Here is a 19,867-nt window from a genome sequence, read left to right as displayed (position 1 = left end):
CGCAAGCTACTATGACGTCATCAACTGGGTTAGCGGACAGCCGCAGTAAACAAGTTGAAAGTTACAGTAGGGTCGTGGTCCAGTTTGAATGAGTCACCCAGTGCTTCACTCCTAGTGACGTTATACTGTACAGTGTACGTCAGGCTAACAGGAGAGTCACAGCTCGCTTGTACACACGTCCACGTTGAGTGTCAGTCGTGGATTACTGTCCTGTAGAAGACGTGAACGGACCACGCTTGGACGGACAGACGTTTCCGCCTCATCTCGTCAAGATGGTGTTTCTGACTTACCACTTCGTTATGACTAGTTATGACAGTAGCCAATTTTATCATCTCCAATGTACTGTACACAACTAAGGACTACTAGAAAAAGGAATTTTTTCTAATAGTCCTCGATACATTTGAGTCAGGGATTTCCGAGTTGCTAGACTAATTATCCGGTCGATATATTGCGTAGACAGCACTGCATACTATACACTGTACAGTATCATAAACGGAGAAACTCGGACGGGACGAGACATGGACTGCTCCAATGCTAGATGCGGTACACCGACTTCCAATCCGGTGCCAGATACACCTGGACTGAACACTGGACACTTGACTCGGACGATCGGACATTTCGGCTTCATCTTGTAGGATACTATTGCAAACGCTATCATGCCATCAAGTGGATACTCCATTTTATAATTCACTTATTCTTCTAAACTAAGCAAGGATTCAAATTGATTCTATTTTAATTTCTACTCTTTTTAAAATGATAAAAGTGATGAAGATCGATCCTACTGTAACTGATTTTTCAAGATTTGGGCCTTCTGCCCCATCAAGAAGTCTGTCCGTCTGATATCGTACGATATCGATCAGGTTATCAAGCGGATATTCGATTTTGTAATTCACTTATTCTTCGCATCTAAGCAAGGGTTAAAAAATTGATTCTATTCAAGTTCTACTCTTTTTAAATCAGCAGAAATGATGAAGAAAAAGAGATGCTGAAGATCGATCCTACTGTAAGTAACTGATTCTTCGAGATTTAAGCCTTCTGTTCAACCAAGAAGTCTGTCCGTCTGATGTGCGATGTCCACTTGACGCGATCATGTTATCAAGCGGATACTCGATTTTGTAATTCACTTATTCTTCTTAAGTAAGCCAGGATTAAAATTGATTTTATATTAGTACTACTCTTTTTAAATGAGTCGAAGTGATGAAGAAAAATAGATACTGAAGATCGATCCTACTGTAAGCAAGTGATTTTGGGAGATTTCGCCCTTCTGGGTTGCAAAAAAATCTGTCCGTCTGATGCACGATGTCCAGATTGGTGCTAGTACTGAGTAAAAAGGTCTGTTGCGTTTCCTGTCTACTGTACCATACAGTCCATCACGTAGTAGAGTTAAGACTGAGCAGCGGTGTCCAAAGTCCAATGGTTGCACCATGGCATCCAGGGCGTAGTTCCACCCCGACAAGCCGGAAGGACGGAAAGCAATCGTCTATTCTGTGTATCAAAACATCCATATTAGACACTAATTTCTATAGAGTCCTATCGGCTAGTGGCAGGGCCCAACCAAGAGAAAAAACAAAAGGCGTTTGAGCGCGGCTGTGCGCAAGTCTGTTATTGCTGCTAGCTGAGATCTGTTGTGGTTGGAGAGAGAAAATCGTCAAATCGTTTTCAATTTTTAGCTCCATTTTGGCCTGTTTTGACTGTCATTAGCAAGCCTATGGACAAAACTGGTGGAGAATCGTCAAGCGATGAGGCTGCTCAAAGTAAAGCCTTATCTATTCAACCGTATAAAGAGCAATTAGGGTCGTTAATGAAAGATTTACGCAGCCGAGAGAACGAACTACTGGAAAAGGCAGGTGGTCTCGAACATGCTTATTTTACTCAAGTCAATAAGCGCGCTCAACATTTCGATGCGGCCAAGAAAATTGTTGCCAATTCGCTCAATCAAGTCATCCAGCATATTGGCCAATTGGGCAATAAAATGTTAACCATGGTCGATCAGCAGAAAGAACAAATTGAATCTTTAGAATCGCGAATGAATATTCTCAATCAGGTAAAATCCAACCGATAATCTTCATTCAACTTTGTTGACGCTCTCCTTCTCCACTTTTTAGTCCAATTTGGGTCCCTTATCCATTTTAGTCAACAGGCAATCTCCATCGATTTACACCTTCTGATGCCATGACTAGTTTTGTAGTGTATTGCTATCAATCTAGGCTTACTATGGATATGAGGATGAAAACAACATCATCCTTGACATCTTGCGATGGTCAATGTCATCCTACGCGTACAGCATCGATTGCCTTGATTTGATGTCCATGTCTTGCCCCGTTTAAATATTGATTCTAAACCCTCATTGAAACGTGTCCAATAATACTACTACCCAACGTTGACAATTCCACGCTACTCGTTGATGATTCTATTAGACCGATCCATAAGTTATTCTAGACAACATGCTGTACTGGATGGCCGGTCTTATTTTCCTTTTGACGACCATTTTTCGATTTGTCCTGCCTAAACTCGATGGAGCCTTGAATTGATCCATGCTTTATGACTGTATACCAACAACGTCCATAAATTATTATTCAATCATGACATGCCATCAATACTCCATCAACATGGACAAATTCCTACTGTTCGATCATACATGGATAGACAGTATTTAATCCCCCTCCCCCCCAAAAAAATGAGCTATACCAAGTGCTCCAACGGCATTTCGATTGCAATAGTTACTTTCTACACTTTCGTATTAATTAATTTAAGAGATGTCCTAGAGCATTTTTCATTTCCAATGCATAGATCGCCTTGCATAAATCGATAAATCATAGAGTCGATACTTTGTTGTTTCAGTAGTAGTGATGATCATTTTAAACAATCTAAGTAATGCGTTTAGAATGAGATGATTATATTATTTAATGGATGGGCTTGGATGGATCCTAGAAACCATCATACGCGTAGTAATCTGTTAGAAGGATTGGCTATTTATTTAATGAATCGCTTTGGATAAGTCATAGAGTAGATATTTTATTGTTTCAGTAGTAATGATCATCATTTCAAAGTAATCTGATATTTAATTTATTTACCCTATCCAAGGCCAATTGAAACTATCTTTACTTTCATCATGGCCAATTGCATCAACTACGCGTCCCATCGATATCGGTGTTCCCTGATACAGATTTTATGTCAACAATCACTTGAATAAACGTAGATTGCCGGCGTTGTTGGTCTTCTATGAGACATATATATATACATAGATTCGTGGTGAAGATGTTTTTGAACAGGTTTCCAAATTTTTAGCATAGTATCGAGAATAACATTGAAGGGGTTATGAAAATTTTCGACAATCATATTGACGAATGATAGCTGCAGGTCTTTTTACATGATAAAATCATGGATACACTAGTACTTCAAGGAATGCTTTAAAACTGGGTCTGAAAAAGTCAAAATCAACTACATGTTGCTGATTTATTGAGAACGATAGGTGAAGACGGAATACCATCGTTGAATTATAGGTGCACTAGCAAAACACGCAACGTATACCTTCTTACCTAGGATTATTACTCGATGGCTAGTTTAAGTAATTAAATTCTTTTTCTACTATATTAATCCATTAATTCTTGACAAACACTGCGACACGTATCAGGAGTAGGAAATAGACTAAATATCAAGACATACCAAATGAACACCAAATGATCAATTCATCCACACTAATGACTAGTCATTAGTAAAAGGAATAACAGCCATCAATCATAGCGTATTCTCTGCTGTTAGTTCATTATTTGCAGTTAAGGGTCATAACCAATTGCAATTATACAAGGTAATAAACCTCGAAAATAACAGAAATTTCTCCAGACCTGTGACAAAGTGCCCCTTCCTACGATCTTATCGTTACCAGTATGCCGTTAATCTTTGTTTTTCCACTAAAATTATCTACGATATAGTTAGTTGCTAACACTTGCTTTTCGCTCTGCTCATACGCGTACTTAGGCCATAGACATCCACAATGATAAAGTTGCTTTACAACAATTTGAAGCACTTGGCGTTTCCGTTGAACCAGTTCGTAAATCCAAGAAAACAATAATCAAGGATAAGACTAAGACACAACGGTACACCCGTAAAGCCATTGATTTCAATAGCTTGGATGATGTTGGTGAGTAGTATCGACCACATTTAGGGTAGTTAAGCTAGCAACATAGCACATTTATTTTCAACATAGACTGGAGGATGATTATATGTCTAAATTATGGCATAATCCAAGTTGAACAATATTGGCTTCCATCTTTTTCAAATGATCTAGGTCAAGGTGCAAAATCAAAAGTTGGACAAGTACGTGGTAAGCGAGCAGAATCACTACAGCCGAAATTTAACAGACAAGGTAGCGTTAGTTCGACAACGCGATCTATCAACGGATCCATGGAAACAGGGAATACCTCCATACGGTATGTATTACGTTGTCTTCTTGGTAAATTAGCCAAGATTTATTCTACTCATATACAATAATATGACAAGTATATTGACAACATATTGAATGGGCGAGTATAGGCGAGGCAGCGTACCTAAATCGGGAAGTTTATCCTCTGTGAACAGTAATACCTCTCAACCAGTTAGCAGTACTAGCTCAGAAATTAATGAATCGCCTAGACAAAGTCGGTCATCCTCTATAAAATCGGTTCAATCGGGTACTTCTAGTGGAACTGTGTCTGTTGTTCAAACTAAAAGGATACAAGAAAAAACTTCTCACCCTCCATCAAATCTGAGAGCCATATCCAGTAAGTAATATAATTGACACCATTTTCTATTCATGGGTTGATCGATCCAGGCGTGGAATCAATTGAATTGAATCGTTGTGGCTTTTATTTTTAGGCGAAAGTTTAAACTCTCAATCATCAACCGATTCTACTTCGACGTTTGGATCGAATAAGAGGAAACCAGTTAGTATATTTAGATTGGCATCAGAGGAGAAGCATGAAGATGTTGCACCGCCGCCACAGCCCCAACCAATGGCCCAATCGAAGCCCCAGTCGCAACCCCAATCACAATCGTTCCATGCGTTAATAAGTCAGAAGGACTTACCACCACCAGCCGATGAAGACTTTGTTGGTAAGCATACGTATTACTTTCAATGATGGATTCATTATCGCAATTGCAACGCTGTATTGATTGCCTTGTTACGTTGATACAGACTTTCCACCGCCAGCTGATGACATAGGAATACCTCCTCCTCCTCCAATAATACCTGAAGATGACGATTTTGATATTCCTCCACCGCCTCCTTTAGATATAGACGATGACGATGAGATACCCGTTCCACCCCCTCCTGCACTTGAATCCAATGATACTAATGTAGAAGTTGAATGGATCCCAACTCAGTACATTAGGAAAGGTAAGATAATATTGATTTATCCATAAGAAAATAGTGTAAAGGAGAAGTTCATATTTCCTTCGTTCATTATTTAAACTATTAGTGCGAGCAATGTACGACTATAGACAACAGAGAAGCGATGAACTCAATATTGATGACGGTGACGTAATATACGTTATCAAGGAAAATATGGACGGTTGGTTTGAAGGATCTCTAAAGGGTAAAGTAGGCAAATTTCCTGGCAATTATGTGGAGCCTTTAGACTAATGAAAGAATGGACTGAATTTTACAGCAGAAGTGGCCTGTTACAACACCTGTATAATAGGATTGTGTCGTTTCATTTGCCTACTTTCCTTCCGTATATGTGTATTGTATGTATGTTGGCAAAAATTGATGTCATCCAATTTTGAATATAGTTTTATTTTTGTTATTGATTTCAAAATTTATCCTTCCCTAATTTATGATTTAATTCATTGGACTAGTTAATAACCAGACAATTTGTATAGTATTTGTGCTTGGTAAAATTCACATTATTACTATTTCACCGAAATATTATTGCAATTATTGGTATATAATGTTGAACGAGCTTCTATTTGACAACTAGTCAAATGTTTGAATGCTGGTCGTAGCTGATATTCTTAGCTGGTATAATCGATAAGTCTCCAGATTGAATTACAGTATGGCAAAGTACTTTAAAATGCTTTTGTTAACTTATCCTGATGATAATAATCGTCAGCACTGCCTTGTTACAAATGATCACCTAACCGCTATTGTGAATTAGATTATAAATTACTTTTGATGACTGGACTAGATAATTGAATAATATCATAGTTTTGCACATCAAGTTTCAATGCACAAGCCGATTCCAAGTCAGTTGATGATGTATCACAGTCACACAATATTTTGACTTAATATTGCTAATTTTGTGGCAATTATCAATTACACGTTTACTGAATTAATTTTTAATATATATATATATATATATATATCTAAAAAAAGGATCATTTACTTTAATAATTACGTTACAAATTGGTAGCAATAAAAATTGCAAATGTGTACATAATTTACATGATTTCCTTTGGCAGTATAAAACATCAATCTTTACCAAGTGATCACTTGTTTGAAATGTCTATAGTAAGGAGATTTTTATCAATTAGTGATATACCCGTGGATATAATTCTTTCGCAACCAAGGGTGATGCAATGCTTCACGAGCAGTCATCCGTAAGTTGGGATCCGGTTCTAGTAGACGATCGATAAAATTTTGGCAATCCCTAGTTAATAAATTCTTCCAAAGGTCATTTTCATATATTGAATCGCCATTTTCAAATGGTAACTTATCCAAAAGGACCTCAAACAGCATAACACCGACCATCCAACAGTCTACAGGGAAGCAGTAAGACATTCCGTTAAGCATTTCTGCTGCCAAATAACCTTCAGTTCCAACAGGGTAAAAAAATTGCTGATGATCATTTTCAACACGTACCGCTAAATCAAAATCACTAATTACCAACTCTGATCCTTTCTTAGTAAAATAGAGTATATTTTCTGGCTTCAGATCACGATGGATAATATTATTGCGATGTAAATATGCAACCCCATTTAAAACTTGAATTATAATCGGTTTCGCTTGCATCTCTGACATAACACTACCAATACATTGCTCCAATCGATCACGTAAATCGCCACCTTCTAGGTAAGGCATAACCATGCGAATGATGTGATCATCTTCCTCGCCACGGATAATTTTAATAATGTTACGATGATTAAGAGATTGCAAGACATCAATTTCTTGCTTTAATGATTTAGCAATCCAAGGATTTTGCAATCTATGAACTTTACGCTGCTCTTTAACAGCATAATATTTTTGATTTTCATAAGCGACAGTAATGGAGATACCACTGGAAGCTCTATGGATCACTTTCATAGCCGTTCCCGTATCTTCTTCTTCTTCGAGTTCATAGCTTTGTGAACGCGGTGAAATTGTTTCTATACTACTTGATGCCATTGATTGACTATAGAATTTTTCATCACTGGATGACATCTTTTCCTTCTTTCCTAGCTCATCGATATTCGTAAACTCTTGGCAACTATAAATAGGACTACTAGGTAGTTGTTGATTGATACTTATTTCTACAGTGCCATCAAGGTAAATGTCCCTGCCAATATAGTCTATTATATTGACACTCATTTGCGATCGATGAAAGCGAATATTCTTTTCTCACACAATCTTCCTTCATGCAAGCGTTAGCCTAACTTTCTGGGTGTACATTCGCACCTTTCCTTTATATATCTTCGACACTTGAAGATTCTAGATAAGTAAAATTAATACTATCAAGAGCTAATTTAAATATGCCGCTTTTGCTATGACCTAACTCGGCTACAATATACTGTACAGTCAATGATTTTATCTGTTCCTTAATGAAATCCTGCATTTATTTCTTAATAAGGAAATTTGGGTGATGCATTGGATATTCTAGTATTTAATTCTATCACTATCCAATACCATTTACAGTGGGTACTAAATTTAGAACGGCAATTACTGGAAATTCTAATCTCAATTTAGCAATGTGACTCTCGAGATGAGCAGAAAGTGCGTCATAATGGCTTCTATTCATAGTTGCTACTAGTTATTTTCAAGCTATAAATTAAGCAAGGTACCACATTGCTTAATTGCGTCAATATTGACATACGGATACGATGAAAGTCTTTCTACATCTTTCTTCTACGGAATTATCCAAGAAATTCGATTCAAAATCATACAGACAGCTAACGTTTTGATACACGAATCTGGATCAGATTACGATAGCTAAACATCTCCGTGTACTGTGTATGATGAATTTAAAAATGCAAGGAAGATTAAACTTTACAATCTATCCGCAGTAATCCCACTGATGTAGAAGAACTATCCAGATAATTGGCAAGCCTATCGATATCTTAATGATACTAATATCTCCTGATTCATAATTTTCTGTAAGTATTCGTCGAAGATTAATAATATTTATGTTGCCTCGGTAGAACAATCCCACTGATGTAACAGAATTAGCCAGGCAATTGACATGCCTGTTAGTATCTTAATGATACTAATATCTCCATATTCCAATTTTCCGCAAGTGTGCATTGACGAAGTGTAAGATATGGATATTGCAACTAAGTATCATCGCTTAATCATCGAATAAACTACTAAATGCAAGTTGTATGTAAACGTACGATAGTCAGTGTCTTTTTTCAGAAACATATCGATATCCTAACTTGGCTATCATTTGTTAGAATAAAATATCATCCAGTGGAAGACTTGCTCATGGTCAAGCTATTAAAATCATTGCTAAGAAAATATAGCTACTGCTCCCAAAAGCTAAATGTGAACTATCTCCTCAATGAAGAGAATCTACCTTTTGGCTTCTTTCACGTATTTTATTTTGTGTGTGTGTGTGTGTAACTGCTGAAGAATTTTCGAATAGGAAAAAATAAAGTAATCAACGTTTTGGCATTTACTTGACGTGAACTACCTCTTCCAAAATCTATCTATAATCTGATATTGCATATTTGCAATTCCGACTGCGTAAGGATCCGTCAGTTGTGAACAAAGTAAAAAGTAAAAAGTAAAAGTAAAAGTCGATTCTAAGATAAGAAAAATGGATGTCTATCTTAACGCTAAGAATCGATTTGATGATAGAACGATGGCCGTTAATGTCGCCTAAAATTTGCTCGAAGTGAAATTTAATCTAGAAACAGTTCTAGGTACTAAACCCAATATTTAAAAGAAATCGAATCAAAGATGAAAATGTCAATTCTAAGAAAAACTTGACGTCTATCTTAACGAGAAGAATCGATTTGGCCTTAAAACGGTGATCGTATTGATTGCGTCTGAAATTTTCGTTAAGGTATTTAAGATTTAATTTAATATAGAAAATATGCCTAAGTGCTTATACTAATATTTGCTCAGATATAACATGGATCATTATCTCATTATAACGTAACTTACAAATTTAAGCACAATTCTGATTTACTATAATCAAAGAGATCAACATGGATATCCACGGATCGAGAAATCATAAATTACTTAATACAACATTGTTGCAGTCGGACATCCATGCTGATCCCAATCAAAGAGTTGGAATATAACCAAACAACTTTCCATAGACATAAGAAGTCTGCCATTGAGAACAAATAAAATTACATAAAATTTATATTTGTAATCTAGTTTGTCTCAATCAACCTTCTCCAGACAGATTAGCAAACGGAATTGAAAATAACCGCATTCTACAAGGGCATCGTACTCAGGAATAATTTTTTCAACTCTCGAGAATGACTAATAAAACGAAAATGGAGGTGTAAAGCTACTCAACATCGCCTGTAATCTTTTTCCTGGCGATCTTTAAAAGCAAACGCAAAATCAATCGTGGCAAAGTCATGTCTGTATAAGTAATGCTATAAAGTCTTCACTTCGTGCAATCACATAGAATGAACTTTATGTTGGAATTTCTTTTTATATCAATTGAGTACAACTTTATTATTATTAATAATCTTATTTAAAAGTCAAAGGGGAACAGTGCTGCCTTTATTGACATAATTAAGGCCATTAACTTTCCCTTATTCTTGTTCGTTATGTGCAATGATATTTTAATTTTACTCGTTTCACAAAATGATCAGAAACAATCTGACTCTCCTAATCTATACTTTGATATGACAAGGTTTTAACCTCTCATCAGTTATGCCTATTCTAATTTCAAGTCACCATTTGCAACTTGCTCAAACCATGGATGTTGCAGAGCTTGAGAAGCTTTCATCCTTCGAGCAGGATCAATCATTAACAATTTACCTAGTAATTCTCCACATGTCTTGGCTAATAGAACCATCCAGTGGCTGCGTTTCATAGTACTTTGTCGATTGCCAATTCTATCGATGAAAAATGGTGGATGGCCAAGGAGTAATTCATACATGATGATACCTATACACCAGCAATCAACGGGAAAACTATAAGAGAGCTCATTGATGATTTCTGGAGCTCGATTAATGAGTGTTCCAACCCGAAATTCATCTAATTCTTGCTCAGGTTGGATGTAAGTAGACGATTCAAAATCACACAAGACCAACGATAACGAATTCGGTCGGGCAAGTAGTACATTTTCTAGTTTTATATCCCTATGGATAATGTTGTGATGATGAAGGTATTGCGTGGCTTGTAATATTTGCCATAAAATCATTTTTGCCTCATTTTCCGGCATAATATGGTGATCATATTGACCTAGCCTATAGAATAAATCTTGACCTTGCATGAGAGGTAGAATAAGAAAGGATTCTTTCTTGGTGACAACTAAATCCAGTGCCTTGATGATATTATCATGTTGAAGGCTTCGAAGAATTGTATATTCATGTTGAAGGCGTGCAAGAAATTCTTTTCTTGGCCTTGCCAAGTCATCCCAAGCAAAACCTAAATGTTTAATCGCCACCACTTCATCGCGGTGTATGGCTCTAGTAACCCAGAAAACCGGTCCCTTAATAAGTGTTACTTGTGAATGGTAATCACGTCGAAATTGCCAATATTGGCCATCAAATCGATTCCACAATTCGTCATGGCTATAAACACACGATTGTCTACTTTTGCTGGCCGCTTTGATGCCCATTAACGTGGTATGTTGCGGCGACAATCCATACCTGGTATATTTTTGTCGATAATGTTGAATATAGCGCAATTCATTTCGATCTTTAAAACTTCCAGCTATCTTTCCCATTTTCCAATGGATCAAGAAAAGAGAGCTGTTGATTAAAACGACCAAGAAAAGAAAAACTGTTGATTAAATCGCCATCATCAACAGTTCCTACGATATCGGCACCAATTCTACAGCTATGGCTACGATCAATCTGATCATCGAAAGGCAATACTTACAGTACAAGCAAGTTGAAGACGGCTAAACTGAGAAAAATGTAAATATTCTCCTATATGGTGTTGAAGAGATGGTATTGCCAGCTCTAGAAAAGACCAAAATAAGAATATTGTTGATTAAATAGCCGTCATCAACAGTATCTACTACCACTGTACTATACATGGACACGAATTCTATACATGGCTACGACCAATTTGAGAATAGAAATGCAATACTTACAAGCAAGTCGAAGACCGTTGAACTGATGAAAATGGAAATGTTCTCCTTGCTATGTAGTTGAACGCTAGGAATCTTTTCACAGGCTGCAAAAGCGTGGCTAGAATGGAAGGATTTGACGTCACCAATTTTCACGCGTTAATTTGGAATTCATTGATAAAAGTAGTCCAGACGTAAAACAGGAATTTTATGACGTATTTTGTCACCTTTTACGGTGTTTTTTCATCATTATTGCTGCCATCGGCATAATACTAACGCCCATTTTTGGAAGGGAAGACCACTACCGTCTGGATCTTACTGGACTTTACTTCTGTCATAAAGTATTCATTAATCGGATTACTTTGGCGATGGACTTGTTTATTTCTAGAAGAGAGTAGTCCAAAATGAAGGAAAAAAAGAACAAGTTTTCCGCCGTCGTACAATTTCTACTGTAGACTTTGAGTTGTCAGTCAAATAGAAGGCTGCCTTGTTTAGGTAGAATGGCTCCCACTTTTAGTCTTCGCCTTTTGTACATCTTTAACTCACAATTACCATCACAGTGGTAGTCAATAGAAATTGGAGACGATAATGTAGAATGATGATTTGTTTGATTTAATAATCGTCTTATGTCATTATGTTATGAGAATTTGGACAGTATTCATGATGATTGAATAATTAATTAATTCATTGGATAGGCCATAGACTGCCGTAGAGAGAAGAAGCAATAACATCATCCAAGTCCGTCTCCAGCCATCAGTCCGCAACCTATCTACCAGTAATTATAGAATCTCTCTCGCTTTACTAATTACTTTGCTATCCTATGGATTGCAGTCTAGTCCAAATAGTTTTCTACTATATCGAAAGATTGAAATTGTATTCCGAACCTACGCGTAGATCATACAGTCAAATACAATGCGTAACTTCCTCAAACCGGAAGGTTTTTGTTGTAACCTATCCCTTGATCAATGCCATCCATGTTAATGTTCCTTTTCATCAACCATTGACGTAAATGAAGAGATAAAGCAACATTGACTGTAATAGCATCAAGGCTGCAATTGTACCTTCATGTACTTTCTTTCCGTTGACCATTCTATCTATGATTAATTAAAGTTGTAACAGTACAGTACCACTAACTTCTGATCGGATAGACAACGACAAGATTTGGATCTATTCGACCCCTTTAAATATCTGATTAATTAAAGTTGTAACAGTACTAACTTCTGATCGGATAGACAACGACAAGATTTGGATCTATTCAACCCCTTTAAATATCTGATTAATTAAAGTTGTAACAGTACTAACTTCTGATCGGATAGACAACGGCAAGGTTTGGATCTTTTCGACCCCTTTAAATATCTGATTAATTAAAGTTGTAACAGTACAACTAATTTCTGATCGGATCGACAACGACACAACGGTTGGATCTATTCGGCCCCTTTAAATATCATTTTATAATTTCTTTGTTTTTTGTTGTCCATTTTCAAGAAGGTAACACAGAACTCGTTTAATTTTTTCTTTCATCCATCTAAGAGCCAATAGCGAGAACAATACTGAAGAGGTTGTCTAGGATAGCTAAATTGGAGTGATTTGCTGTAATAGATGAAATGTGATCGCTCCATCTTGTAGTCCTGTAGTTCGATGGAGTTGTAGCTTTTGCAGCAGCCAATCCTGTAATTGGAAAATTTTCTGTGGTTTCCAATACCGATGTATACAGCATAAAGCCAATGATCAACAACTAGTAGAAGAAAGGAAGAGTATAATACGGCGAAAAATTGAAATAGGAGCTAAACACTCGCAAACTTGTTTTCATCCAATCATGTTAGTGAGATCGTTTGACAGTAAACAATTCTAGGTAGAGAAAAGAGCAATCGGATATACACGATCTTGAGATTCTTCCTCTTGCTGCTAACGGAGAATAGCTAGAGAAAATTAAAGTGCAACGGGATAGTGAATAAGCCCGTTGGGGGTAAGTTAGATGGAAATATAAATAACAAGATTAAACTTAGTGTATCTTATACGATAGCAGATAGGGGAGGCCTGAATCCACGCTAATAATTTTGGATGGTAAAAAAAAGGAAATCAAGATTTCTTTTTATGCGCGAGTACATCTTGTTTTGAACAATAATTTATGCCTCTTTATTCGCTTCGGTCAAGGTTTTCCCTGTCTATTACTGTATTACTGCGACGTCAAAATATATATATTAAAATATATTTATTTATATTTATTGAAATACTATCACTATATCCAGTCCCATCTGTTTGCTAACTAATACACATGAATCTATCTAGCAATATTTTTTCTACTTGCATGTAACATAATAGCAGTCTGCAGTACATTTACTATTGCCCTCCGTAGTTTTACGTTAATGACCACCATAACGGTTTGAAATTAAGCTGAATTCTAGTAAAACTCATTCTTGTCATATTACCATAATTAAATTTATGAAAGATAGCTAGTGTTCAATGTACTAAAAGAAAGTAACCAGTTCCAGGTAGAAAAAAAACGAAAATGTGAATATAACGGTAGGAAGTGCTAAACTATAAATAAGTTGGAAGAGAAGAGTCGCAATGTTATGTAATAGAATAGAAACTACTGATCATATTGAGATTGTTTTCATAAGTGCCCGCTATTAGTACTCATTTAACGAAAGAGAGAAGGCGACAATGGTTCTCGAATGGGACTACTGCTAACTTTATGACAGATAATTTGAAACTTTTCTATTTGGAGGATAAAAGTCGTAATAATACATAGTAAAGTTTACTCAGAAGATTAGTGTTGTTTCGTTCAATAATTATAATAGACAATTAGCAAAGTAGTGTAGATCTCATGACTGTAAGGAATAAGGAAGCTATTTCTATTCCATCCTATCATTTTGAAGGGATACATCATTACTATGGAACTAGTCTGATGAAAATAGTCCGGTACAGCACTTTTTAACTAAATTTACAGCCATTAACAAGGCAATTGTGTAATAATGTGGCGTACAAGGACTGAAAATCTTGTGCATAAACTGTCCTGCGTATAAACGAATCTATTGAAAACCTTTTCCAATCGATGCGAAAGTACTACTAGTACTTGTAGAAGAAGTCCGAAAAGAAAAAATTCTCTAGCACAGCAGTTTGTAATTAGATTTGCAACTATCAGCTAGGTAGTCCATGTATAATAATATAATGGTGCCTACGCTGGGAAAAATTTTAAAGAGATACGCCATTATTATAGAGCATACTTGATGAAAGTAATTGTATGCAGCTCTTTGAAATTAGATTTCCAGCTAAAATCCTTTGAAAGAGAAATATTGTTATTTAAAGAATAAGTCCGATGAAAGTAGCTTAAAATTTGCTAGATTTCGAGCCATCAGTTGAAGAAATGTGCAATAATAGTGGCGTATAAGTACCTGGAATATCTTTTGAGAGAGATGATTTTACTGTTGAACAAGCTGAAAGTAGCTCAGTGCAACAGTTTGCAATTATATTTCGACATATAGGCCCTATACAGACACACTATTACTATAAGTCTGATAAAAGTAGCTCAGCACAGCACAATGTATTTCCATTTCGAGCTAGATAATCGACTAAAAAAACATTCGAAAGAGATGTGCCATTACCATAGAACAAGTCTGGTGAATGTAGCTCAGTGTAGCAGATTGAAAAGCTTTTAAAGGAGATCCGCCATTACTATAGAATAAGTCTGATGAAATTAGGTCAGTACAGCAGAAAGAAATTAGGCTTCGAGTTACCAGCCAAGTGTAATCGTGCAGTAATGGCGGAAGCGAAGTACTGAAAAACTTTTAATAAGATATGCCAATATACTAGAAAGTAAATTAAATGAAAGTAGTTCTGTGCTTTGCTATTAGACTTATAGCTAGCCGGAGTTTAGCTATCGTATAATACTTGTGGTAAATGAGAACTGAAGATCATTAAAGCAGTTTTGTGCTTTGCAATTAGACTTGCAGCCAGGCTGAGTTCAGCAACCGCACAATACTCGCAGCAAATAAGTACTGAAGAACATCAAAATCATTTCACAAAACATTTTACTGGAGTAAAATTTTCATACGACAGCCAATTTTCTTCTTATAATGATTCAAACGATGTTCGTAGGTTTAATTAGGGAAATAATAAGTTCAATAAGACAATCTTACAAATTAAGTTCATGATTCAATAAGCATACGCATAATTTCTTTGTTATCCTCTAACTATAAGCTAATGCAAGATCTAAGGTCGAAACATTATAATAAAACTAATAGTCTATTAATCGCTATGAAAGAAGATCTCGAACCAGTAAGCTGGGAATTCACTGATCGCATATGCAATCTAAATACTGCACGATTTGTTAAGGAGCCACTTATGGAAAAATATTTATGCGCTTAAATCCTTTAGAGTAGCATTTTCTAATTATAATATTTATAGTAAGTAATGAAATACGTTATTAATTCGAGTGCATTCTAATCAAGACACATGTAAGAAAAAAGTATTTATTTACTGCCGCAAGTAAGATTCAATATTGCTTGATGAAAATCATCTTCTACCATGCACGTTAAGACTCGACATCAACTGGATCATCACTCTTATTGCCAGCAACCATTGCAATGTTACTTGGATGATCATTTAGCCATTCATTTTCCAGTGCTTTGGAAACTTTCCACCGTCGCGTAACATCTAGATTCAACAAGTTTACTATTAAATTTCGACAGCGTAGAGGTAGCTTTTCGCCTTGTGGCGTTTGGAAAATGGTCTGCATTCTTTGCATATAATAATTGTTTGCATGCGCAATATTATCATCATTCCATACGAAAGGTAACATATTGAAAAGTAGCCTATACAACAGAACACCAACACTCCAGCAATCCGTTGAAAAATTATAGGAAGCATGTAACTGAAAGAGTTCTGGAGCACAATAGTTAAAATCTTGTATATCTATTGGTGCCTTATGATCAATGATGTGTTTACTGCATTGGCTATCGGAGATTGAATGAGCAATTGCAGGTAGATAGACAGCCGATGTAAAACCACAAAGAACTAATTGAAGAGTATTAGACCTAGAAAAGACGATATTACAAGGTCGAATATTACAATGAATATAGCGCTGAGAATGAAGATACTGAAGACCATGAAGAACTTGTGCTATGATAGTTTTAACATCATTTTCCGGTACTAATGCCCGACGTTGTAGTAAGTATTGAATTAAATTAAGATGCATAACTGGCATGAGAATCATATAGTCTGATTTAGTCTTATACCAATCGTTTACTTGCATAATATTGGGATGATTAAAATCTTTTAATAGTTTATATTCATCTTGTAGCCGTTGCCATAGAAGAAGTTGATCATGCCGACCTGGATTGGTAATATGTTTGACAGTAACGCGAAGTTGATTGAATTTATATAGAGAAATGGTGTATTTTGCATTGGTATGGATCCGCTTGACCAATTTATATTGTTTGAGAAACTGAAAATAGGCGAAATCTAATTTCTCCCAATCGCTCCAACCTAACTGAGCCGGTTCTGAGTATCTTTTACGACTAGCATGTTGGTTTGCTAAAACCGATAGAGCTGAATCTACAATTTTCCCACCATGATGTATTAATTGATTACGAAATGCATTATGATACCTTTTCGCCTGCTTGTTATGCTGTTTGATTATGTTGTTAGTTTTCATAGTGTGCTTTTGGCTTTTGCAGCTTTCAGAGGAGGCTTTATCGCTGTGATTAGGTTTCCCCATGGTGCTTTTACTTTTTCATGTGATAAAGGCTTTGACAAGAATAAAACTTGAAGTTCTAAAATCAGGAACACTAAAATATCAACACAACTCTTTTTTCAATGTATAGAAATCATTAAGGAATGGCCAAGATGTCTTTGCTAGTGATGATGTTTCTTGATAAAAACTAATACAGTATTGATAGGAATAGTTGTTTGTGAAGGATATCGTAAACATGTTGCAACTTTAATTGCAGATGATTTCGGTAAGAGTATTTGACTGATTTCTTCCACTTTAACTAAAATAGTCACTGCTTCACAAGAGACGCTTACTATGGAATAATGTACGATATATCAACGATATCCATGATTAGCGATATTATGATCATACTATTCGTTTATAGAATGTATAGCAATATAATATTACCAAATAAATTGGAATTCTACTAATGGAATTCAAAGTGTAATCCTCCGGTATTGCTATTATTTATTCAATAGACGGAAGATTAGTGATGTACTTCGATATTTAGTTGCAGGGCTTTTTCCTTGCTATGATTACGATTAATAAGGGATCTTAAAAGGTTTATTATTATTATTGTTATTATATATATATATATAGCTAAAAATAGTGCTAGCAAAAAAGAATTGTCGAAGGAAACAATTCTATATATGGATGTTGGGTATGATCTGTTGCAGGCGAAATATAGACAGTTTTACATTTATTCTTACTCCTACTATTAATAACGAATAGAAAAGTTCAAAGTCATTACAATCTGGTTTATCCAGTTTTTATCGGATAAGTCAAAATTTTGCATATCCCTTGTAGTACTCGTTTTAGCAATGCTATTTATTCATATTTTACTGTGGTATAAATACAGGTCTCACATTCACCAATACTCGTATAATTACATAGAACAAAGGTTTGCTGCCATTTTCGTGTCAAGAAACGCGAATAGACGAGCATATTGCTATTGAATTTATACAAATTTTATCCGTAACGTATCATCACTTACCAGCTTGTGCTAAGTGAAATAGTAGTAGCTGGTCATGAATTTTAAGCAAGAGTAAATAGGCATCTTAACCTTAAGAAAGTTGCGTACAGGAGATTACTCTAGCTTGAGATGATTTCGTCGCTGTTGTAAGCTAATAGCGAATTGTTAATACAGGTCAAAACCACAAAATTATTAATCTCTACGTGTATAAAATCTTACGAATGTAGTCATTTTAGTAAAACTGAATCCAGTCAACCACGTTGGTCCTGTGCCATTGGAAGGCCATGGACGACGTTGGCGTCTCTGCTGGCTACGATAACTACCCGGTGGTGCTGATGGGTGGATTTCTGTTGGATGATTTCTGCTTGGAGGCTTGCTAAGACTAAATGCCATGCAGCATCTGTTGATTCGATATCTTACGCTGGGCAACAAACAAAGGCATAGAATCGCTAATGAAGCAGAAACTGTAGCAACGATGGCTAATGCTACTTCTGATGGCATTTGATTTGTTACATTTCTAGCACTGCTTATAGTAGCAAAAGAAAGATTATAAAGTTCTGTTTGACTAAAATTGAGATCATTGGTCAATGCAAATTCTTGGCTTTTAATTGCAATGATAGAAGACGTATTAGGTTTAGTATCATCTTGCGGTTCTAGTAAGGCAGGCATAGGCGCCTCTATTCCTTTCATACTTTGCCTATCGACTTTTGAGTCTTTATCTTGACGAGATTGAGATTTGATCGGAGTTTTACTTTGCCTGATTCTATCGATTTCATAATATGATTTTTGTAGGCTGTTTATATGTGCCGAAGTAGAAATACTTTTTCGTTTCATTCTCGCATGTCTGGTGAATAATGGAACAATGTCTTTCGTGTCTGAACATACACATAGATACAAAATAAACATCAATTTCATTACGTTGTAGTGTTGCAGGCACAATATTGCAATAAAAAATGTAAAGCAGAAAGCAATATTAGTTTATTTTTTTTATTATCATTTTACCCACTGAAGCACCATAGTGGAGAGTAGAAGCCAATAGGTAGAAAAGTAGAGTGGAGACCGTCTTCAACAACATATGTGCTATGGATATCGACTTGAAAGTTGCAAAATTCGGTAGTTCTTTAGAAGAATGCACTGTGCAGTAGTAGCGCTAATTTTGCAAACATATGATTATTCTTATTGTGTAGGATACTTTCATTCGCAGGTTGTTTAATTGGAGAGAAGGTCTTACTGAAGTGCTTGGAAACTAGGCATGATTTATTTTTATCGCATACTAGCTCGACAGGAATGAAAAGGTATCACGTACTTTCTATAGTTTTATATCTTGGTAACTATCGAGTTGAATGGTCTTCTTCATTAACCGTGATGTAGTAATTTCTCATGATTTGAAACAAGTTAGCTATAGTAAGTTTTAAAAAGGCAAAGTTTTTGCCTAAAATTAACGTATTCGTAGTTTGAATTTGAGTGGGCTACTTGAAAAAATAAACAAGAAGCGAAGCCGCGTGCCATTGGTGTATCTATGAATTTAAAAATATCAGCTAGTTAAAATGATTCCATTAAACTAAACAACTTATTTTAAAATTAGAATATTATGGAACGGATTGGAGATGCAATCAGGCTTGACTAGCGAGATTCTCCTTTTTTTTAGCAACTGAGGATGAGTCAATAGCAATGGTGTTATGGTTTAACTTAATCATTTATGCACAATCTTGAGGCTGCTAGAGCATTGACTGATCTGCATGCCAA

General features: G+C 35.8%; 4 protein-coding genes across 4 annotated transcripts; 1 reads left to right on the top strand and 3 right to left on the bottom strand.

Annotated features, from left to right (window-relative positions):
* Positions 1 to 518: 518 nt before the first annotated feature.
* On the top strand, positions 519 to 5,620 carry TRIADDRAFT_53937 (uncharacterized protein; the record flags this gene model as incomplete). The annotated part of the gene is made up of 10 exons (XM_002110154.1): positions 519 to 631; positions 961 to 1,003; positions 1,616 to 2,044; positions 3,710 to 3,808; positions 3,979 to 4,141; positions 4,289 to 4,430; positions 4,534 to 4,760; positions 4,855 to 5,091; positions 5,174 to 5,374; positions 5,457 to 5,620. The coding sequence occupies 10 exons, from the start codon at positions 519 to 521 to the stop codon at positions 5,618 to 5,620; spliced, it is 1,818 nt and encodes a 605-aa protein (XP_002110190.1).
* A 915-nt stretch (positions 5,621 to 6,535) lies between these two features.
* TRIADDRAFT_3790 (uncharacterized protein) lies at positions 6,536 to 7,144 on the bottom strand (the record flags this gene model as incomplete). The annotated part of the gene is made up of 1 exon (XM_002109640.1): positions 6,536 to 7,144. A coding segment is annotated over one exon (609 nt), but the record flags the coding sequence as incomplete, so codon positions are not given.
* Positions 7,145 to 10,109: 2,965 nt separating this feature from the next.
* Positions 10,110 to 10,739, bottom strand: TRIADDRAFT_5186 (uncharacterized protein; the record flags this gene model as incomplete). The annotated part of the gene is made up of 1 exon (XM_002109639.1): positions 10,110 to 10,739. A coding segment is annotated over one exon (630 nt), but the record flags the coding sequence as incomplete, so codon positions are not given.
* Positions 10,740 to 15,969: 5,230 nt separating this feature from the next.
* Positions 15,970 to 17,154, bottom strand: TRIADDRAFT_53934 (uncharacterized protein; the record flags this gene model as incomplete). Its single annotated transcript, XM_002109638.1, has 1 exon — positions 15,970 to 17,154. One exon carries the CDS (start codon positions 17,152 to 17,154, stop codon positions 15,970 to 15,972), a length of 1,185 nt encoding a protein of 394 aa, XP_002109674.1.
* Positions 17,155 to 19,867: the final 2,713 nt, after the last annotated feature.

This window comes from Trichoplax adhaerens, genomic scaffold (genome assembly GCF_000150275.1).
Source record: "Trichoplax adhaerens TRIADscaffold_2 genomic scaffold, whole genome shotgun sequence".
Taxonomy (NCBI): domain Eukaryota; kingdom Metazoa; phylum Placozoa; class Uniplacotomia; order Trichoplacea; family Trichoplacidae; genus Trichoplax; species Trichoplax adhaerens.
The sequence above is the reverse complement of the archived record's forward strand: the minus strand, read 5'-3'. Positions and strand labels throughout refer to the sequence as shown.